General features: G+C 39.4%; 1 protein-coding gene across 2 annotated transcripts in view; it reads left to right on the top strand.

The window, feature by feature from the left end:
- Window positions 1–2282: 2282 nt before the first annotated feature.
- The window catches only part of unc5cb (unc-5 netrin receptor Cb), a 225672-nt gene continuing 203674 nt past the window's right edge, over window positions 2283–24280 (top strand). Inside the window, exon 1 of one of the 2 annotated variants that reach the window (XM_077243784.1) lies at window positions 2283–2852. In XM_077243784.1, coding sequence (XP_077099899.1) covers window positions 2732–2852 — 121 coding nt within the window. In that variant the 5' untranslated portion in view covers window positions 2283–2731. The remainder of the gene's footprint in view (window positions 2853–24280) is intronic. The other variant, XM_077243785.1, reaches the window with a different exon arrangement.

Genomic DNA, 24280 nt, shown 5'->3' with positions numbered 1-24280 from the left:
TGTTTAACCACTACCCAAGTAAATGGGTTTTCTAAGTTGTCACTCACCAAGATTAAAGGCGGTACAGAAGAACTCCTGCTGTAAACAGCATTAACTCCGTCGGTAAACATTATAGAATTGCATAATATTTACAGAGGCTGTTCACATAGAAAATGTGAGGATGCATAAATCAAATGGAAAAACATGACACGCATGTGTCTACAGTGACCAGGCATTCTATGTAAAACTTTAACTGAAATGAACTCTGTTTATTTTACTGGCCATTTAGCAGATGCTTCATCATGTGAATCGACTGAAGAGCATGAACTGCCTTCTCGAGGAAAGCCGAGGTCAAGAGTCTCGCTCCAGGGCGCAACACTGATCGAGGACTGGAGTTTTCTAGATCACTTCAAACTGAGGCTGAACCCGCAACACTGAAGTCAGCAGCTCGGATCCTGAACCATATGACATCATCATACATGCACATGCAGAGACTCGATGTATGAACACCTGCAGATATGAAGACTGATCACACACACTCTTATCATGAGCTCAGACAACCACAGGCATCCATTTGCAAACTCACTTCAGTTACTAACCATTTTTGCAAAATAAAAATAATATATATAAATGTGTGTGTGTGTGTGTGTGTGTGTGTGTGAGAATGTGTGTGTTTGTGAGAGTGTCTTTGTGGGTGGGTGTGTGTGTCTGTGTGTGTGTGTGTGTGTGAGAATGTGTGTGTCTTTGTGTGTATGTGAGAATGTGTGTGTCTTTGTGTGTGTGTGTGTGAGAGTGTCTATGTGTGTGTGTGTGAGAATGTGTGTGTGCGTCTGTGTGTGTGTGTGTGTGTGAGAGAGAGAGAGAGAGAGAGAGAGTGTCTATGTGGGTGTGTGCATGTGTGTGTCGGTGTGTGTGAGTGTATGTATATGTGAGTGTGTGTGTGAGAGTGTGCATGTGGGTGTGTATGTGTGTGTGTATGTATATGTGAGTGTGTGTGTGTATGTGAGTATGTGGGTATGTAAGAGTGTGTGTGTGTCTGTGTGTGAGAGCGTGTGTGTGCGTGTGAGAGTGTATGTGGGTGTGTGCGTGTTTGTGTCAGTGTGTTTATGTATGTGTTTGAGAGTGTGTATGTGGGTGTGTGCGTGTGTGTGAGTGAGTTTATGCATTTGTTTGAGAGTGTGTGGTGTGTGTATATTTGTGTCTGCACGCATGTGTGCGTGTGTGTGTCAGTGTGTTTTTTGCATGTGTTTGAGAGAGTGTGGTGTGTGTATATGTGTGTCTGCGTGCATGAGTGTGTGTGTGTGTCTGTGTGTGAAGAGAGTGTGTGTTCGTGTTTGTGTGAGTGTGTATGTGTGTGTGTTTATTCATGTGTTTGAGAGTGTGTATGTGGGTGTGTGTGTCTATGTGCATGTGAGTGTGTGTATGCAGGGGAGAGATTATGTGTGTGAGAGTCATGACATCATCATGCATCATAAGTGAGATTTGATGCAAGAACACCTGCAGATAGAGACTGATGAGGTCGACTCTTATCACACACACACACACTCTTATCATGAGCTCAGACGACGGGCTCGGCATGGGTTTGCAGGATCACTTCAGTTATCATGGTTTGTGGTTTTCTTCCTGTCATAATTATCGATCATGCCTTCTGACAAGAGAACATGTTTTGGGCAATTAGCAGGGCTGAGTGAATAACCGGAGGGCAGTGATAAGCAAAGCAAATGTATTTAAAGGTTTTGTTGATTAGATTCGAGAGAGGTTTGTTTTCCTCTTGTTTACTTAGTGTCATGGATCAGAACCAGGAGTAAAACATTAACTACAATAAAGTCATTTTCAAACCCTGTGTGGGTTTTAAGTCAGAAAAACAGTCATATTAACAATGGAAAATTGTTCTCCATATACTAACCATTTTTGCAAAATAAAGAAATAATATATAATATATGTACAGTATATACATGTGTGTGTGTGTGTGTGTGTGTGTGTGTGTGTGTCTGGTGATATATATTCCCTCATTCTACAGTATTTGAGTATCTGTGCTGAGATTATGGTAATCAGAAAACTTTTCCTTATCGAAACAATATCTGAATGACGTGTGAAAAGAAGAGCTCCGTCCTAATCATCTAATTTAATCTGATTTGATAACACACACACACACACACACACACACACACACACACACACACACACACACACACACACACACACACACACACACACACACACACACACACACACACACACACACACACACACACACACACAAGGTTAACACCCGCTCCGCGCGCCCGCACCTGGTTTTCTTCACACTAGACTCGGAGCGCGTCCGGATTGGCTGGAGCGTCGATGTCTCGCGCGGGGATCGCGCGCCTCTTCAACTCTCCATCAGAAGGCGGGGAGCGCGCGCTGGAGGAACTTCAACTGACAGACGCCGATCCTGAACATGAACTCACCTCAGGAGAGCTGATTTTTTTTACCGGTTTACGGCTAATTTCGCGAAGCCTTGAGAGAAAACTGCTCATAAGAGAAGAAACTGAGGATATTTATTCCCAAACATATGTTTTTGACGGGCGTTGGTGGCCGCTGTCTGTCTGTCAGAAGAAGAGTGCGCTGAGGTAAAAACCAACGGATTCAACCAATATTTTCCGCCGCAAATAACCGACTCTCCGCTACAGTTCTTGGTTTTGCTGTAAACAACACCTTTATCTGATTATTTCACCTGACGGCGGATTTTTGCCTTGTTTCGACTGTTTATATGATGGGAAGAAGTAAAAAGACTGCGAGAAGAGACCGAGGCGGATCGGGATTCTTAATGCAGATGGTCACTGTGTTGATTTTTAGTATTTTATCGCTTGTCAACATCGGTGCGGCTCAAGGTAAGAAAACCCTTTCAGTATTTGTTATTCACAAACGGCAGGTGAAATATCGATCTGTATCGCTGACTGGAAGTTTGCCGAATGAGCGAGATAAAGTTTCGTTAAATTATTGGTCTGATAACTTGCAAGATTTGCGGATGAAAAGTTGTCAAACAGATCCATCTGTAACGTAACCTACACGGACGTGCTAATTAAGTTAACTTAGAAACTGTCTGGTTTCAGTGAATAATGACTCTGTGGGGAAATTAATACAGTCAATCATTTTGCTTAGATAATCAAATTTAATATTTCACGCCAGCGGGAATTGATCGTTTTTGTCTCATGTGTAAATCCCGCGATTCTGTTGTGGAACAATGTATTAATCCATTTGTGCAAGATCAGATTTGTTTAACGTTAATGTTACACTTGAAACAAATAGTCAAAGATGGACAAACCCAACCTTTGGGGTTTAAAAATGTGTCTATATTTGTCCGTTGTCAAAACAACACAGCATTTTTAGAGTATATATTCAATAATAATTGAATATTATTATCAATTTTATTATTTTGGTTGCTGTAGTTTTGTTTATTATTGTTGATATGAGTATAAGAATATGATCTTGGTTATGTTTGAGCCAATACGTTATATTATCACAGTTGTTTAAATCTCTTTATATTGAATATCATGAATGTGGATGATTGACATTTGGTCTTAATACTATGAGCTCATAGTGAGGTCATCATTACTTGAGAAAACTTTGTGTTCTGCTCTTCTGTGCGACTGAACAAAAGCAGGAGTGTGTTTGTAGCACATTAGACATGAGCACAACGACGTTTGTTATACGTGTCGTTGTTTATGCGCAGACACTGACCTTCCCGAAACGCTTATCGTGCTTGTTAATGTCTTTGGTCCTGTTATGAATGTTGCAATCTTTTTACAGGGCATTTGTGTTGTGCTTTCTGCTTTTAAAGGATTAGAGTATTTTATCTAAGTTGATTTTCAAACGGATCTCCTTTGCTGTAAATCAGTGATCACATGCTGTGTTTTTTTGTGCTATATATGTATATGCACGCAAATGCCTCCAAACATGATGCAAATTTCATACATCATAATATGATGGGTTTGCATCTATTTAAAAATATAGTGTGTCCCCAACTAGGGTCCCCAAGTGAATCTCTGCCATATGAATAATTAAACCCTCCACTTAAGATATTTTATATTATAGGTCATTTTATGACACTAATAAAAAAAAAAGTTAATTTGGTAATATTTTGAGGAAATCAGAGAAACAGGGAAAACTGCATTACTTGCATATCAAAATATCACTCATAGCCTCATTCTGTGAAAATGGTGCTGTTGGCATTTTGTATTTATAAAGTGTTGACAATTTACCCAAATTCCCCGTTTCTATTAAGAGTAAAATAAATATTTATTTTGATTAGGCTATTTTGTTATTGACTTTTTCTGTTGTATTTTTAGAGATGCATGCTTTGATTGCATTATAATGAACTAATTAAATGCATTTTCCTCCGGGCACAACATGGTGAGTTAAAAGTGGTTTCTCAACGGTGAAGACGCTTTCAAGTTTGTGTTTGTGGCATATCTCAGATACGCCAGTGCCGATGCCGTTAGCCTTCTTAAACGTGTCCGTTCGGTGCAGTGGAGTGTTGGGACTCCATTAAAGGGATTTCGCTGAATAATTGTTGAGTAAGTAAACAGGCAGCCATGTTTCTCACACGAAAGGATGGCACAAAGACCTGAATCTCCTCCGAGCGGTGTTTGACATTGACTTTAACCGTCCCTCAGTGGTTTACATGCAGTTATAGTGTTCAGATGGACTGGATTCAACTGATCTTGTGGTTTTTGACATAATTTAATCTACCCTCCCCATTTTTTATTTGTTTAAACAACAATCAACAAACATATTCACAGATCAACACAACCAACAACGCAGCATACATACACACATTGTGCTTTTACATTGTGTGTGTGTGTGTGTATATAAAGAAAAAAGAGAAAGAATAACATCAGTTAATCATACACTCTAAAAACTGCTGGGTTGTTTCAACCCAAATTTGGGTCAAATATGGACAAACCTAGCCATTGGGTTAAATTTTTAAATAAATTTTTTAACCTAGTTGTTGGGTTTGTCCATATTTGACCCAAATTTGGGTTAAAACAACCCAGCAAAACCTGAGCCAGCATCAGTTCGTCCACTTACAGTTATAATTCGGTTTCAGTCCAAATCATTTTTTGACTGTTTTTTTTCAGACACAATGCCAAAGAGGCGCATTTATTCTGTTCTATTCTAAATTATTATTATTATTTGATAAAGTGCTATTTGCGTTGCATGCTTAAGGCTCGCACTGCAGTTCCAAAAACGTCTGGAATCAGATTGTTAGAAACCCTATCCAGTCTAGCGAGACCTCCCTGGACAATTGTGCATAGTTAATGAGGAACAAGGAAAGGATGAGGAAAAACTATCCTGCTCCAGTGTCTGAAGGGCATCGCAGGATGACATAAGCCCGATTCCAAAAGCCCTCGGAGGCCAATGCCATCGACTCTAATGGGAACACGAACCAAGTCTCTTCGTGTCCATTAAGAAGTCGATATTTAGGGAGAACATTGTTTGCGACTAATTAATGGCCCATAGGTTTTTTGGATACTAATGAGCTACACGTTTCCGGTTCACATGGGGATCTTTTTAGTGCTTGGAGAACCGGCCAAAAGTATAGTTTCAGCTATTCTGCATGAAAAAAAAATCCCTTGCACTCCTTTTCTCTCCTTATTCACCTATTTTTCACTGTCGATGCACTTGTTTTAATTAAGTGTGTGAATTCCCACTCGTCCCAGTGTTCTCTTGGCCCTTTCGATGAGGAGAAGAGAGCGATAAAGAGCAAGTGCCTGAATCAAGTACAGTAAAATCACTGACATCTCCACCACAAGTGCCTGAATATGAATAAGAGGCGACTGTGAATGTCAAGAGGGAGCGAGGGGGATAAAACCGAGCTTCCCGACCCTGAGAACCCTTGACAATACTTAAAAGACAATCTTGTCATCCTCTTTAACGGCAAAAGGCCGTGTGGATTCGGAGGCTGAAGTAGATCGGCTGTCGTTTTGAATGTGCAGACCCTTTGTTGATGAAAGCAGAAGATCTCAAATGTGCATAATCCATTCTTGTACATTTGTTTTCATGCACGCTTTTTTTCCCTGCAGAATCGGAGTATATCCATATGCAATGCTCAATCCTCTTTTTATACAAACAAAGGCCTTGTTTGTTCTCTTATACACATAATTACCGTTTAAAAATGGTGCGTCAAAGCGGTAGTTCACTTTTTCCATGTCCGTCCTCTCACTCTCTGTGTTATGTGTCCTCTGAGCTTTGTTTATGAATGCCTAATGGTATTATTGGTATGAAAATATTTTCAATGCTCATAAAAAACTTAAAAAAATTCAGTGTAAGTGAGAATGTTATTGCGATCATCATTACTCTAACCGCTTCCCTCATTGCCTAACGGTCGGGTCTCATGGGCGCTACTAAGGTTACAGTCATCATGGTTGTTCTCCAAATACGTTTGGAAACACAAAGAGAGCATTGTGCGCCGAGCGGCTACCATAGTATGACCTAGTGCCACCGTATATCGTAATTCCCTCAGGATGCAATGATGTAGAGCGTTTCAAAGAGCGTTTTTTTAAAGTTTTAGTTGGAGAAAATGAGATCTAACACAGTCACGTGCTAGTGAAGGTAAGGTCGAGCCAAACGGTGCGTCATCAGAAACTTCAGCATTACATGCTGTTTGTTGGCCTTCCCCCGTGCTGAGGATATTTTTTCGTGATAATTGCTGTGAAAGTCGTGCTGAGGTTGCAGCTCTTTTCTCCTGACGTCACGTCGCGCTCTGGCTGTGTAAAAGATGTATTACAGTATGGGCTCTGCATTGTCTACGGCAAATCGCACCGTATCCAGCTGTGCAAGTAGGTGAGCGAGCAAAGTCACGGCAATGACAGTCTCTATCCGGAGCAAAAAAAAGAGGAAAAGCGAACGGGGAGTGGAGTGAGTGCAATTAATCACACACTGTCACCCTGTAAACTACAGGGGAAGCATCAAAGTGCAGCACTGGGTTCTATTATCAGTCCATTAGTGAGATACTTCAAGCATTGCACTGCAGAAGTGACCGACCTGTCTGTCAACAGATCTCTTTTATAAAATGACTCGGGCGAACCGTGCACTTGTGCAAACCTTACGTATACTTGAATATGGAGTGATGTTACGCTTCTCTTTTAATGTAATGAGTCCCGTTTTTGAAATCCAAACCCAAACGCTCAAAGCCTCTTTGTTTTCCACTTACAGAAAGGCTGCTGCTCGGAGAATCCTCAGTGTCCAATTATAGCTGAGGATCAGAGAAATGTAATTTACAGTCCCTGCTCCTCATGGAGAGGGTAATTGTGATCAGGAAATGGAGAGAGGGAGAGATGAGAGTTATTACCAGTCAAGGGGTTTCACTCAGGGCAGTTATGGAGAGGAGAGTGACGCCTCTTTTTACAGTTTTGAAGGATAGAGTTCGGTCTTTTGGGAACGGACGACGCCCGGCCATAAATGTGCACGACCACATACTGGCCCTGCTGGTGTTCGGCGCCAGTGTCCGACCACGCAAAACGCTCACACGTAACATTTTGAAGTGTGTGATTTTTCTGCAGCACCAAACCGAAATGTACTTTCGTTCGGCTTCGAAATTTCTTACCCAAAATGAAGTTAAAAAGAAATGACAAGGAAAGGCCCATTCATACCACTATGACAATAAACATAAAGATAAAGACTTAGTTCTAAATAAATTCTTAATATATAACGATAACGACGCAGAGAAACAGTATAGTTGAAATCACTGTCAGAATGATTTTCTCCCCAGCTGATTAACAATTATACATTCACAGCCAATCAGCATTTAAAGCAACAGATGACAAAACAGCAGCGCATGAATAGAATAAACTGAGTGATATCGTCTGTTGGTGTGGACTGTAATATAGTTATCGTAATAGTTATCTTTGTAGTTATCGTTCTTGGTGTGAACAGGCCTTAACACAGTGAATTAAACGTGAAGTTTTGAAGTTGAAAGACTGAAATAGTATAAAATCGGTAACACTTTACAATAAGGTCCCTTTCGTTAACCAACATGAACTAACAACGAGCAGTACATTTGTTACAGTATTTATTAATCGTTGTTAATGTAAGTTTATTAAAATACAGCTGTTTATTGTTAAATCATGCCACCTCAAGTCCATTAAATTATATAAACATACATTGAAAGTAAATGTTGAAATCAAGGTAAAGTAAGATATTATAAATTGCTTTAGAAGGATTTTTCAGAGTTACCAAATGGAACCTTATTGTAAAATGTTAGTTTAATGCTTTGTGTTGTGGGTTTGTTCACGTCACTTTGGTAGTGATGCATTAAATAAGACAAAACATATGCATATTCTTAGTAATATATTTGAAAAGTCATTATTTTGTTTGCTGCCTCTAGTGGTGCAGAAAATACACTCTTAACCTCTGACCTTCTTAAATGAAGCAGAATGTTGCATCATTTGTCTTGTAACAACTGAACGGTCCTGCAGTAAAAGCTTTGTCATTTTGGATGGTTGTTCTTGCATTTTTTTCTTTTCATTGTGGCTTATAATAGCAGAACACAGTTTTTCGCTTATTGCATGTATGGGCCTCGGCTATAAAAAGCACACGGTCCCAACAGAAACACTTTGCTTTTAGCTCCGCTGTCGTGTGATGGCTCTCCCTGTAGGCAAAAAGTGGTGTCCAATCAAACAAGATGCCTGCTGGGATACTGTCACACATGCACGAGCGAGTTTACTAGCAAGCTTTTATTTTCTCGTAGTATGGCAGAAAAAAATCATTACTATGTAAGCCTTATATGACTTTTTTTTTTCTAGACAAATTTTGTTGCATTATTTTCCTGTTATCTCTGTAAAGCTGCTTTGAAGCAATTCGTATTGTAAAAAGCGCTATATAAATGAAGGTGACTTGACTAGAGGCGACAGTGTGTTGAATCCGTATGTCAATCAAAGACCAAGAAATGCATGCAGTCCAATTCTATCTAAGTTCTGTAAATAGCCAAAAAGCCTCTAAAATTACATTTGCAAATTATTAGTATCCTTTGCTAATGCACGACGCTTGTCCGCCGGCCAAATTGACCATCATGGGATGGATTTTTGTTGTGCATACTGATGTAGAAGTCTTGTGTAATGAAAGGGCTGTTCACCGCTCTTCACCGTAGAGAGAGGCCGGGACAAGCAATCACTGCCCTGCTGGAATCATGGGAACATGAGACCCACGCGTTTCCATTTCCTATCTTCACTTTATCAGCCTCCTGGCTCTGTTATTCTTTAGCTCGGCAGACAGCAGATGAAAGCATAGCACAGATAAATGTTTGTGCTTTCCTGTTTTTATGAGGCTTAAACAAGAACATACATTTACTTGGTACTTTGAGGTTTTCCTTTGGATTCTGCTTTCCATTAAAGGCCCCATGCAGCCAGAGAGATGATAAGAGGTCAATGCAAGTCCTACTGTTGACTTGGCAGTAAAGTCGGAGCTCAAAGGGGGACTTGAGGGTCTGGTCCTTGATGGGTCATTAGAGAAACGCTGCCTCAGGCCAGGCTCCTTGATTTTACTTGAGTCGTGCTTTAAGTTTAATGCACAGACCTGCAGTTGTTTTTTATTATCATGAACAGGTGTTTTGTGGGCAGTAGAGAAGCTCTTGGTTAGTCAACATTAAATGTTGTTCACCACCAGATTATTTCTGCACTGTAAATAAAACAAAAACAAACAATTAAAAAAATAGGCAACCTATTGCAGTCAATTTGTTAACTCAACTAAAAACTGCAAACTGTTGTTCATCTGATTACCTTAAATATTTCACCCTAATATGAAAATTGATGTTACCCTAAATACAATTTACATTGCATTTTTTATTCATCTTGATTTCTCACGACATTCGAGCAAAGAAGACCAATGACCAATGTTAGGATTTTCATTAAATGATACATTACATTTATTTTAAATCCTATTGGATACCCCCAGAATGCTTGTAATAAACGACACGTTGATGCATGGGATCATTATGTGATACTTTTTAATTATTATTTTTTGGACGAGTGTGAGTGAGATGTTCAATTCGACGTGTTTAATTCAGCATAAATGAAGCCAGAAAAATGTAAAGCATTGACCATTTATAATAAGTTATCATATACTTATTTCAAGCTTCAATGCATGCGGGGAACTTGCAAACTTTGTTCAGTGTAAAATTGTTAGTTCTGATGGAAAGTTGGGACAACATTTGGTCGGCTATTGAGTATCTAAGTAAGGTCAATAAAACAACTTTTGTTACCAACATAATTAGAGTATTCTTGTTCAGTGCAGATGAAATAATAAACTGACTCATCCTACTAAATTCTTCCTTTTTTCAAGCTACTTTTTTACATTTATTAGAACTTTTTTATCTTTTAAGACAGTAGACGTCAGATGAACCCCATGTGCTCTACAGAGGGAATCCTGCAGGTCATCTTTCTTCATTTGAGGCTTTTAGACTGATCCTTGTCTGGATCACACACTATCAGCTCGGCGTCAGACACTGAAGAAGCGTTCTCCTTCTGACAGATCCTCAACCCGGCCCAAACATGTTTTGTTAAAGAGAATAACTAAACCCAAGGCCCGGAGAGCACAAACGCTGTCAGATAAAGATGCATGAATACCACGCATTCATCTCTCCAGAATCAATCTTCTGGATAATTCCCCCCATATTTCTTCTTTTTAGTTATCTACAAAACTGCCAAGCAGAGTTTTAAACTGTGCGGGCCATTACTGGAAAGCTTCAGTGAGTGCATGTCACAATGTCAATGTTTAATGTTGTTTTTTCGGCCGGTTAAATGAGGTGCTAAATTAGAGCCACATATTGTGTGATCCGTTCGAGGCTTGTGTTCTTGTTTTGGCATTTGAGTATCTAGTGCAGAACAAAGTAATAAGAGTCTATCTGCCTTGTACTAGTTTTGTGATTCATAATCTTGCATGTTGTGTTTTCTCATGTCGCAGCATTTCAGAGGCAAAAACTCTTGCTTTCATGTTCTGGTGTGGTTCTCATAATTTTGGTGTGTGTTTGTCTCTGTTTTCCATGTATAAGCAGTTGCTCTGTGTTTGGACGATTAGTTTATCTGTGTGTGATATCACACGGTAAACCCAAACTCAGCACTTTCATGTTCAGTCACATCTCCAGGCCGTTTCCCCAGGGTCCTGGAGCCGCGAGTGCTTAACTGGGCCATGCTCACTGGGGCTAATTTTGCAGGAGCCCGATTGAGAATCGTACAGTAGTAAGTCTCCTTAATGAAGGCTTTCTGCATGACCCGCTGCGTTCGTACCCGCGGGGAAAAACGTATCACAACAATGCCACGATCACCTAGAATGGAGGGCATTGAGATGAACTGCCAAAGACTAGAAGGTGTCCAATGAGAGCGCTAAACATTGTTAATCACAGGGCCCTCAATGAGGACGCTTTACTAGGGGTGGGACGAGCGACAAGCCCAAACCCCAAAACTGCATTTAATTCTTCGCTTGCCGCATCATAAAAATCACCCGGGAATGAAAAAACACGGAAAAATGTCAGGCCGGAATCCTCTGATTAAATCTGACCATTTAAAAAGCACATTAAAATAGAACTACTGGAATCGGTGCTACGTGAAAATTCCCTCTCCTGTGGGCACTTGGAAAATTCCATAATAAACTTCAACAATTCACCGGCCCAAACGAGGCCCTCCAAACATAGACAGGGAAGTAGATAAATAATATATCCTCTTCTAAAGTGATAGGAACCGTAATGGAAGTGGTGAATGGCTGGATAAAGACGAGAGTCAGCATTGCACTGGGATAAAGTGACTTTGTGTTTATTGACAACAGGCCGAGTGAAAGCAGCCATTTCTGACTTCTTGCACAAAAGCTTCTGTGTCTTTTTAGTGTTCGTTAGGGATAGGCAGCATGACGGTGTGTTTACAGTGTGTCAGCAAACAGAGACTCATATCCGCAGATGCACAACGTGGCGCATTAATATAGATTTAAGCTGATGTGCAGTCATATTTTTATGTACATTGGCTATTTTATTATGGTTTCAAATAATACTTAAAAAAACAAACAAACAAAATGTTTTCTTTTACACTGTTTTGTGTATTTTTAAAAGTCTTCTATAATATGAAGCTTTTTTTGTGTACATTTCATGTGTTTAATAAAAAACCTTCTCAGAAAAATGTACTAAAATCACTTGGGCAGTTTTCTTAAATGGTCTATAATATGATCAAATGTATATATATTTTTTCACTTATTTAATTTTTATGTCTGTAGGAATAATCTTTTGGTTTGTGACCAGGATTTTAAATGAAACAAATTACTTTTTCTAAAAATAAAAGTAAAATATTTTATTCACTGGAAATATCACGAAATATGAAACCTATTATTTAATATATTACCCATTTTATTATTATTATTTTTATTATTATTTTTAACTGTTTCGGGGATTTAGTAAATTTCTATAATATTCTGAAATTCTTCTATAATATGAAGCCGTTTTTGCCTCATTTTATATTCCATACATTTAATATTTAGTAAAACACCTTCTCAGTGTATAATATAATATGATCAAATTTATATATACCAGGGTTTTAAATTGAATGATAAAGTACTTTTTCTTTTTGTAAAATGTTTGGTAACACTTTACAATAAGGTTCATTAGTTAACATTAGCTCATGTATTAACTAACACAAACTAACAATGTGTAATACATTTGTTACAGTATTTATTAATCTTTGTTAATGTTAGTTCATGAAAATACAGCTGTTCGTTGTTTGTTCATTTTAGTTCACAGTGCATTAACTAATCTTAACTAATACAACCTTTGATTTAAATACGTATTAGTAAATGTTGAAATTAATATTAACTAAGATTAATAAATGATGAAGTAATATTGTTCATTCTTAGTTCATATAGGTGGTTAACTACTGAACCTTATTGTTGTAAAGTGTTACCAAATGGTTTATTGACTAAATATCTAGAAAATATTTTCAGTGTCAGTAACTACACTGTAATATACTGTTACCATGATCTAGAATGACTCATTCCGTGATTTGGGAATGAAACCGCCCACCCCTGGTGTCGCTGCCATAGTTTGTTAATGTGTATGTGCCTGTGCATTCATTATTAACTTGTGACATTTTTAGCTCCTTCTGTCTGCAGGATGCAGTTGGCGGCTTCTCTCTGTCAGTCAGGGGTCATAAACTCAGTGCAATAATGAGCGTTGGCTGATTCTCCGTGCATTAAGCGTCTCTAACACACTCTCACGGAAACGCAGGGATTCACCCATGACACATGAAATGTGTCGAATCCTGGGCCGACCCTGCCAGTTTCTGGCTGGCGCTGGACCAGTGAGTTGTTTAAAGGGAACAGCGGTGCGCTCATTCACGAGTCTGAAGTGCCGAACGCACTGTTGCCGTTTCAGGGAGTTGTCAGATTTGAATTACAGCCCCTTGAATGCTTTCCTTCAGTAGCCGTTCACATAAATTCTACCCGCTGCACACTTTTTTTTGCCTCTCGCATTTGTGAGAAAACACGTCAGTAAATCTCGACATGGTTGTTCTTGCAATAAAACTGCAAAAGTTCTGCACTTTACTGGTTGCATTTTTGTGCTTTATCGTTGTTGTTGTGAGGGAAATTTTTTATTGTACCGCCGTGTTCCAGCGCTGAGGTTCTGCGCCAACAAAAGCAACGATTTGGGCCAGAAAGGAAAAAGGAGTAAACAGGAGGATAAGAAGGACGAATGAGGGAGTCTAGGATAGCATAACTCTCCGATTTCTTCCTAAACCCAACAAGGCATATTCGGATACATTAACCGCTGCTATTCTTGACCGGTTTTCTTGCTATTTGTATATGGAAATCAAAACCTCAAGTCTGAAAAACAATAGAGTGCTGAGCTCAAAAGCTGGCGTTTTCCCCTTGCACATATACATGTTTCCTTTTTCATCCCCTTCCTTGTCATGTGCAAATGATTTTATGTGGAAATATGATCTCTTTTGTGCTGCGTTTAGTGGGAACGCAAGAAATCACATGCCGTGTCTGGTTTCAGCCGATTTCTCATTCTGGCAGTTTGTTTCCACACTGGTTGAATTTTAGCGACGTAGGCACATGAAATATAGGCATGAATATTTACTCTTTTTAGCTCTGGACTTGCGATTTCTCTCTTTGTTTGCTTTCAGTAGTGCCTGACAGAACACATGATAGTATTTCTACAACTCTGCTCAGACTCTCAAGAGTGTAAACAACTCGTAAAATAGAAATGAGTGACATTTGAGAGCCAGTCTTGGGCAGTTCGAGACGTTTATCTGAAAGGAGTCGATATAGCAGAGATGGACCAAAAAACGAGAGGCTTGACTGATGTATAAAAGTCAGAAAGACCAGCCTTTCTCAGAGAAGGACCACCGTCATTTCTAGGGTTGTGACGGTGGGAGTTTTTTACCACAGTGTTGGGGGGGATAAATATTAAAAAAATAATAAACAAGACTTAAACCTCCATTTTGTAACAGCGTGTTTTATTTGAGCACTTCCGTCAGTGAAACACTACACTACAGCCTGTAATACATTGAAATCAATATCAGTAAATACTGGTAACATAAATAATAAAAGAAAGTTACAAACAAATATTCGTTTTATATTTCCCGACAAAGATGCGTCATATAGCATGTGTGACACGAGCAGGACAGAGACAGTCATTCTCTTTTCTAATATCTTCATGTTTTCTCCTGATGTTCAAAGCATCTGACACTGGTCGTAAAAGGTCTGAAGAGCGAATTTTATCTTCCGCAGTGTCGAGACATTTAGGCCATGTTTGATTTTGTGCTGCCAGAAAAAGCTAAACTAAAATGTGTGAAATGCGCTGTACAAAATAAACGTGACGCGCCGTACCATAATAACAAGCACAAACTGTGTTACATAGAATTTGACGTGCGAGCAGAAAGGTATCAGGCCTATTATATTTGCATTTTTACTGTGGTGAAGTAGAAAAAAATGCTGTAGGACAAATTAAAAGCGAACCAAAGGAAGAAAGGCTTATAATCTCATGCAAAACTGGGCGAGACGTGTGTGAAGATTTGGGAAAAGAAACCAGATATTCCATGTTCAATGGAATATTGTTAAATTCACTGATAATCGGGTGACCAGATTATCAATGCAAAACATAATACAAAGCCGACAAAGCTTAAATGTATGGGCTTGCGTGACGTACGTCTCATTCGGCATACGAATCCAAATGTTTCCATGGCTTCAATGTAACATTTAATCTCTATCCTATTATTTCTTTTGTAAATAAAGCTTTGTGCTTCACTCGTGTCATAATATTCATGAAAAACAGCACTCACGTACAAAAAAAATGTACCGGCAAGTTAAAATAAAATAAAAAATAATCAAGTTTACCGGCAAAGCCCTAGTCATTTCGTCTCAAGTGTTCCTGAGGCTGGCGGCTCTGTCCTCGAGTCTCTTTACCTTCCTTTCGTCTTTGCTCAGGTTCTCGAGCGCTGTAGTGAAATGTGCATTGACACACTGCGAGTCTGTGACTGATAGTGTTTGATGGCCATTTTAAAAGTGTATTTCAGATCTCTCACAGTGGCTCATTGTCCCGGTGGTCTCGGGGTTACAGAAAAGTCCCTCGTGTTGTGTAATCTGCAAATGATAAAAAGCATTTTCCCTCCAGCCGCAGTAACTTTATATCATTGAGCTGGCGTGGCGTCCCATGCCTGGATTTTTCCCCCATATTGTTGCGATTATGTGTGCGTGTGGGTTGGAGGTGAAAACAGTAGCCCCATTTTCTTTTTTTATTTAGCCAGCTGAATGTGCTGTAAGAGCCGTTTGTGAGAGGGGAAAAAACGCCGGTTCGAGTTTCTCACCAGATATGGAAGAGATGAAGCAGATAATGATTTGTTAACTAGGGTCTCGCAAGGCCTTTCCCAGCCTCCCTGAAGGTGAACATTTCAAACGTTTCCATACATGGAACAATCAATGTGCGTTTGGATCTGAATGGTTTTCGATGCTCATAAAATAATTGTTTTAATGAGAGAACAAAATCATCAAGGTTTTTAAGTGTGCTCAAAACAAAGAAATGTAGGCCATATGCAGATTTCAGCAGCATTGTTTCTTTGTACGTTGCGGTGCTTTTTGATCATTTGTTCATTTTCATTCTCTCAGGTCACAAAATCTTAAACCCACACGACTCATCTGTGCATTTCTGTGCAGTCAGTAATTTTGCCAAGCTTTATGTATTATGTACATAAGTATTATGGCTCTTGAATGAGTGTTTGCAAGGCAGCACTGTATTGAAATTTCCTTTGACTATTCTTATTCTTTTTTTTGCAATAACCTCAGTCGAACTGCTGTTCTTCTAAATTTGACTCGCATTTTCCATTTAACTAACCATTCAAAATCAAAGTGATGATATCACTGTGAAATGTGATGTGTGTGTGTATATATATATATATATATATATATATATATATATATATACTCTATATATATGAGAGCAGGATATTTTAAGCCTGGTGTGGTTTATAACTGAATGTCTTTTTCTTTCTTGCATCTATTTATAAATTATGGAGTTTTAAATTATTTGACCTATATTTTAATTTTATACTTTGCTGCCTTTAAATACAAATATTATAGTATTTTTGATATATAACAACATCCTTTTTTTATCACAATTTTTCTTTTATCAGAAAATCACAATTAGATTCCTTTCCTCAAAACATGCAGCCCATATTTCTTGCATGCATTTTCCTACTGAATTTGCTTACTGAACTGATTGGCTTTCTTACAAGCATCCATATTGCATAGTACTATTAATCTCCGCAGACAGCACATTTTTTTATTATTTTACTCGTAATGTAATGTTATTCATTCGCTGCCCTGCAAGCACTTCTAGTTTGCTTATTGTCTTATTTCGCTGTGGAGAGCAATGTTGCACTTGCCCAGACTTTTCTGCTCCAGTCAGAATACATTACGAAGAAGGTTTGGATGTTGCCTCATACATCATTTTGATGATCATAACCCAAATGGTTTTGCCTACGGTCGTGAGTAGCCCTTGTCAATGGACAGTCTCTTTATTAATCGTATTCGGGCCTTGTTTTGTCCTGTCAAGTCTTTTCCCCCTTCCCCTCACCTCTGAAGATAAATAACCATTCAGCAGAAGGTTTCAGATGGTAATTGACAGGCAGCACTAAACAAATTCACTTGCCCTCCGCCACCCCTCCCGTCCTAAGCCCATCTAATCTAACTAATGCCCCCGTTTTTGTGCTGGAAAGTGAATTAAAAACAGCCAACTCAATACCTGATCCATATCAGTGAGCTAGTTGCATGCACATTAGCCGTTCGTCTGCAGCCCCTGTAATTGCGTTACACCACTTGAAGGCTGTAACTATTAGGAACATACAATCTCCCTGCCGTTGTTAATCGCAGCCTCCGCAGGCCTGAAGGCTCCCGATACCCAGATTAAGGGCCGATCCGGATGGAGGGATGGAGCGCGGGGCGAAAATCTCCCTCGAAAGCCACAGGCGACCATGGAAAGCATCTTAGTGAGGAGGAGTTCAGTTGCTGGTTTGGTAGATCTTTCTGGGAAGTCGTCCACTAATCAGCATCTTTCTGCTCGCCACCATATTTCATCCCTATTGTGCTCCACGCCCAACAGCGTGGCCTGTTTTTCTCGGTCTTTCTCTTTCCTCCCTCCCCTCCGGTTTCTCCAGCCCTTCATGCCTCTGCTATCTGTCTTCATTCTTACAGCCAAGAATATGCCGGAGACCACACCAGGCTTATAATCTCCTGCTCTCATTTCTCACTGCTGCTTAGAGAAAGACTCTTTATTTTCTGGGCTTTTTTTTTTCTTCTTTCCCTGTAACTTTGAAAATAGCTGCGTGACGTCATTAGAGCAGCTTGTAAGCTTAAAGGTGATTTCTAGTGTCACCAAAATTACATTGCAAAAATGATGACTGGAGTTTTTCTTAACACTTTTGCCTTCCATTGTTTGGACACTAAAATTATTGCTAACTACCAGTGGTTTATTTACAGTGACTCTTACATTTACATTCATGCATTTATCAGATGCATTCACATTTCACTCCCAGAAGAAAAGGTTATTTTTAGAATCTTAAACCCTTCCGTCAGGCGTTTCATATATTGAAACTTTTCCCATCATAGAATATTTTTATGGATTTAGTTTTGCTTATTTAAATTTGTTTTAATTTATTTGTATTTTTTTGTAAAATTTTATGAACTAAACATCTTGTAAACTTGCTTTATCACTAGAAAAAAATTGAAATAACCTGTTAAACACCAAAGTATTATGAAATCATTTGAGAAATTTCTCGTTTGGCATGAAGATAGAGTTCTATATAGAACATTTAAATTAATTTATGCATTTATATGACACATTTACATTTACGTATTTAGCAGACACGTTTTTCAGGGAGAAAAGCAATTCGTCAAAGAGCCAACAATATACAACAATAGCTTTAATCCAAAAGCAATTAGTCAAAACAAGTATCAAGTATTTTAACAAACGAAAAAAATGACACTTTATCCTGTCGTGCATCTTACACATTGACGTTTTTCAAGTTTTCTTTTTTGTTTTGTTTTTGGTGGCTTTGGGCATGTAGACAGAGGAATGCGTTTAATGGGGTTGGTGTGTACACACAGAGGGGGGTTGCTGGTATATAATCACTAGATGGTTGCGTCTCACTTTACTTGATACTCGCTATGCATTCTATCAACAGATGAGAGATTCTCTGTGACAAACTGCATTGTGGCAAAGATCTGGTTACATGTTACAGGCCTCACAGTTTTACAGCGCTTGCCAAGAGGGTTGGTAGTTTAGGGACGTGTCCAAGAGCTACAGTAACAATCCCTGTTTCATTGTTAGTGTCATGCAGTTTATCTTATGGAAATGTAACACTCTTAACCTCTGCCACATTCCCTTTTTTGTAAGGCTAAAAGGTCTCAATTACATGCCATTCACAACCTATTTTAATTCATGAAATGGTGTTTCATTGTTAGCATCATGCAGTTTATCTTAATCTTAGTTTATATTTGTTTTTAAGTTTTAAAATGACAATTTGGTTGTAATATATATCACAATTAAAATTATGCAAACATATACTTACAGGGTCTTTCAGGATAAATTTTTTTAGGCTTTGTTTGACAGGTTAAAATCATAATGAAATGCCATTCACAACCAATTTTCCCATGTATTGTGATGCGCTTATGAGATAAATAAGATATTTAACAACAAACACATGATTTTATCCATCAGGAAGTGATTGCATGGTATAAAGAGGATTTGGTGAATAGGAACTGGTCTTAGAGGTGTTGCATGAGAGATTATGAAGGTGCATTTTTCTCTTTAGAATAACATGCACCGATGAATCAAACACTACCAGGAATGTTCATTAAGGAATTAAATGGAGTGTATTTTGAGTTGCTAGGTAATACTGGAAGAGACGTATGGCTCGCTTTGTTGCCCTGTTGGCCATCATCTGTTCCAGTCTCTTTAATGGAGACCCCTGAGTGAATCCAGAGAGCAGCTCTTTAAAATTTTATAACTCTTAACAGGCTGATTTATAATGATGGGCCGAAGCGTAGTTCTGCCGCAGCAGAAATTTCTTTGTCAATACGAAGTGCAAAGACAGAGATGTCCGAGAACAAAAGAACGCCGGCATGTTTCGCCACTGACAAAGTAAACCAAACAAGAGTCCCATGTGACCTCCGTCTCTCGAACCTCTGACCTCTACAAAGTCACTTAAATCATTATCTCCCCAGCCTCTTTCTTCACAGGTCCCGAAGCTCTACCTGCCAGCTGACGTCCAATGATCAATTACAACGGACAGGGGTATCCGTGTCTGGGAAGCTCCCTGGAGGCGGATTTGTCAGGGATGGGGGGTCATCAGATATGCTTGCGCTGAAGCATTGGGGTGGTCGGGCATCTCGCGCACAGACAGAAGGTCGTTTTGTCATTGTCCTTGTCTACTTCGCATTACTCACCGGTGGGGCGGGTTAATGATAAACCGATCTGGCCTGAAGAAGCAGTGAGTGAGAGCCGTGCCAACGACCAGAGACAGCCGAGGGGGTCTAGTTCGGTGATTCAGCCAGGCTCTGACAGATAATCCCTTAGTGGGAGAAACTGGGAGTATCCGTGGGAGAGATCCGCTCAGAATGACATTAATCCTGCTGTTTATTCTGTCAGTGGCCGTGTCCTCTCTGTCAGGTGCGCCGGCCAGCGTCCAGGACCCCGTTCGGCGCCCGTCACCTTCAAAGCCTTGTTTGTTTTCTCTGGATCGTCTGAGTAATGTTAGTCTCCTGTAATCCTATTCAAAAGTCCCTTCCTTAGCCGCCTCCGTTTCCCGGGATCAGGAATCTTGGAGCAGGGTTACGTGGACGCCTAATTAAGCCTATTAACAGCAGCGTTAAATCTGACTCGTCATTAGCAGGCCAAACTTTATCTTGTACCCTTTGTTTATATAAATTCAACGTTTTATGCGTCAGCTGCCCTCCCTGCGAATTTATTCATTAAATATTTTGGCTAATTTAGGATTTCAGTGCAAGTTAAGAGTGCTTAATGTGTTAATACCCTGCAGATTTTCTTCCAGAATTAGCACAGAAAAGTCATTCTGCTCATAAGTCACTAGTTTTCTTTGCTTTTAAAAACACTGATCTCGGAAAATTTTGAGCTAGTGAGAATATGGTAGATGCAGTCTTGCTAGTTCTCTTGCTGGAATGTTTAGTTATTTGTTTAATGTCATCTTGTATGGGATGTTGTAGCATTCGAGCATAAAAGACAGCAGTGGTGTTTGAAAATACTTTAGATTCGATTAGATAATTCTCTATGCTTTAGGATTCCCAAACTTTATTTCAGCCAAACCCCTTTGAGCTCAAGTCAATATTTAAATAATTTAACAACATATTTGCATGTTAAGGTTTCTCTGATGTTGGTTAATGGCCAAATGGTGTGGTGATAAACAAACAAAATATTTCATATTTTTATCAAGTGTCTGATTTTGTTTTTTTATGCTTAGTTTAGTTCAGTTCATTTAGTGTCAACAAGTTTAAATTTGTCTTTGTCTTCACTATACACCACAAACAAGGACACCAATACAACATAACAATTTACATAAAAAATATAAAACAATTAAAAAAAATAATGTACATTCCCATATGTACATATACATATCCACCCCTACTCATATTTATATCTTCTCAACATCTAAAATTCTGATGGCAGCACTTGGCACAAATTCAATTTGGTACACATTTTTACTCGCCGGAGGTTGTCTAAAACATCTCCTTGATGGTAAACATGAAATTTAGAATGTAAGGGATGAGAAGAATCCTCTATAATACCCAATGCTTTTTGTTTAACTTTTATATTTGTGACCCTTGAACACAAGTTCAGTCACAAGTCGCACTCGTATATTTGTGGCAATAGCCAACAATACATTGTATTGGTCAAAATTATTGATTTTTCTTTTATGTCAAAAATCATTAGGATATTAAGTAATGATTATGTTTCATGAAGATATTTTGTAAATTTCCTACATGCAACAATATCGCGAACATAAATGGACAACTTTAAAGGCGATTTTCTCAATGTTTAGATTTTTTTGCACCCTTTTTTTGCATTTTCAAATAGTTGTATCTCTGCAAAATATTGTCCTATCCTAACAAACCATACATCAATAGAAAGCTTATTTATTCAGATTCTAGATTGGTGTATACATCTCAATTTCAGAAAATTGACCCTTGTGACTGGTTTTGTGGTCCAGGGTCACATTTTTATTTTTAAAATGTTTAATCAAATGTGTCAATTCATCTCGTAGCTGTTTGTTTTGGATCAAGAACTGTCACAAGAGCGGTCACTACTGCGGTCTATTATCACAAGATAACAACGTGTATGTATACTTTCCTACTTAAAACACCCACCTCAGGTCACACACAGCAGGTCCTGTAGTCGTAGAGTCAGGATATCCTGCCAGAACCCATGGGCCGCCCTGTCTAGCATTGATTTACTGATGAGTGACTCTTGGGTAAACAGTTTCATTTCCCTGTCCTAAGCTCTCTCATCTCTTCTAATGTGATGCAGGTGAGTGCCAGAGAGGAAAACTCCTCCGGCGTGATCTAACCCAGTCTCCAGTCCTGTAATTACATCCCCAAATACACCCTGGGCCTGCTCACAGTGGGGCGACGGCGAGTTTAATCATCTGTCCTTTGATTGTGCCATCTAAAGAACATGCGTTTGATGCAGAACATGCAATGCTTTTTGTTCTTGTAGCCCGCTGTCATATCTTATTCCAGACATCTGTTCAGTCGTGACCCCGCCGTCTACTTGCACTCTTATGTTTTTGAACGAGGCATGTGAGGGGGGTTGTTTTGTAATATTGCAAGAGTTTGTTTTACAGATTGTCTTTAAATACATCCATTTAATTTGTGTTTGTAGCTTTGACGCCAACATCTATATGTTAGTGTACTCCTAAAAGCTGATTTAGCATTTACAATCTGCAGTCTTTTTTGTTCCAGGAAAATGACACTAATGACTCGTCTGCAGATTTATGTCTCTAGAATAAGAACGTTTTCTCCCAATTGTGCCACCAGCATAGGACTAGCTATTGCTTATGTCCCACTCTGACTTCCTGTTTTAACAGGAAATAGGTTATCACAGGAAAGAAAATTGAAAGGGAATCAATGCAGAGTCAATTTGCCAGAGAAGTCTGAGTTCTCCACAGCGGCTGCTTTTGTCTTTGATAACATAATTGGGACTCAGGTACGACCCGCCCAAAATACAAATTGCTTTTCACAGTATGAGGTACAGCGCGTCTGCAAATGTGCCACGTTGAGAGGAAAAAATAAGAATGTGCAATGTTTTCACATAGTTTCTGGTGCTCCACGGATGTAACTGTTGTCCCCAGAATGAAATAAGAGCATAAACAGTCTGCTTCCCAGCATAGACACACATGCATCTTTTAATGACATTCAGCTTTTTCCCTGCTCTTTGTTTTTGTTGTTTTGTCTCATTAGTCTGGTTTCCATTACATATGGCGCTGCCCACAGTCCACTCCGTGGAGATTCGCATGCTATATGCAACCACAGAAGACGACCTGTTTGCCAGCTTCAGCTTAGGATGCTCATGATGTCATTGCCTGATCATCTGACTCCTTTTTATGGCTGCACGATTAATCGAAATGAAACCACACGTGATTTATCAAAGGCTGCGATTATTTTATGCGCAGCTTGTCAGTGAAGTACGGCTCTGTGATCAGTAGTAAATGCTGCTCCATCTGTACACCAGAGGGCAACACACACACACACACACACACACACACACACACACACACACACACACACACACACACACACACACACACACACACACACACACACACACACACACACGGAAACACGCACACACACACACGCCAAATATGCCCCGCAGAAGTACGATAAGACGTATCATTCCAGGATATCCCTATGGGCATCATACTACATACAAAGATGTTTGACGCATTGCTTTTTCAAATACACTTTATAAGCAACTCAAATTCGAAGTGCTTTCAGATTGAGCAGCGTTTACTGCTAATGATCACAGAGCCAAGATCAATGACAAGCTGCGCATAAAAATATTCACAGCCTTTGCGATTTCATAATCGCAATAATCCAAATCGGTTAAAGCATGATTAATCGTGCAGCCCTACTCCTATGGTGTGTTGTGTTTGTGCCACAATAGAAGAAAAAAGCCCTGATAAGGATAACCTACCGGACTTTTCTTTGCAGAGTAAACATGGCAAACAAGAACGCCGTTGACTAGACCCGAACTGCATGACGCCCTTCCTCCCCTTTGGCCCATTACCTCTCATCGTGTTTATTCTGCTACTCCAAATATTGTTTCATCACTTTGAAAAAAAACAGCAAATAGCCACAAGGGCGTCTTTAAGGCCGGTGTTTAACGTAGTACGCCGTCCAGCCCAGCGGGGTTTGAGGTGCGCTGAACGCGCCTGAATCAGACCTTTGATGCTGACTGGCCCTGACACAAACAATGCGGCCTTTCACAGCCCTCACCCTGTTGTAATTAACTTGCTGAAAACCTTTTCCACCACTTGTTTTTTTAGGCCGATTTCCACTGCTGCTCGAAAGGGCCCAGAGGGATGCAGAGTGGATCACAAGCAGGACAGGGAAAGAGAGAGACAGTTCCAGTGAACTTTTCTTATTTTTTGCCCTTTAAAATGACCACAGAAAAAGACATTTGACACAGCAGCACAAAGCAGTGACTCTTTCCCAGTGTGCTGATGTTTAACCCTCTTGATTCTTTCAGTAAGACTGTTTGTGGGTGAAA

The sequence above is a fragment of the Siphateles boraxobius genome, unplaced genomic scaffold (assembly GCF_051911475.1).
Source record: "Siphateles boraxobius isolate OS27281-9 unplaced genomic scaffold, OSU_SipBor_1 25, whole genome shotgun sequence".
Taxonomy (NCBI): Eukaryota; Metazoa; Chordata; class Actinopteri; order Cypriniformes; family Leuciscidae; genus Siphateles; species Siphateles boraxobius.
This window is presented reverse-complemented; position numbering and strand designations above follow the sequence as displayed.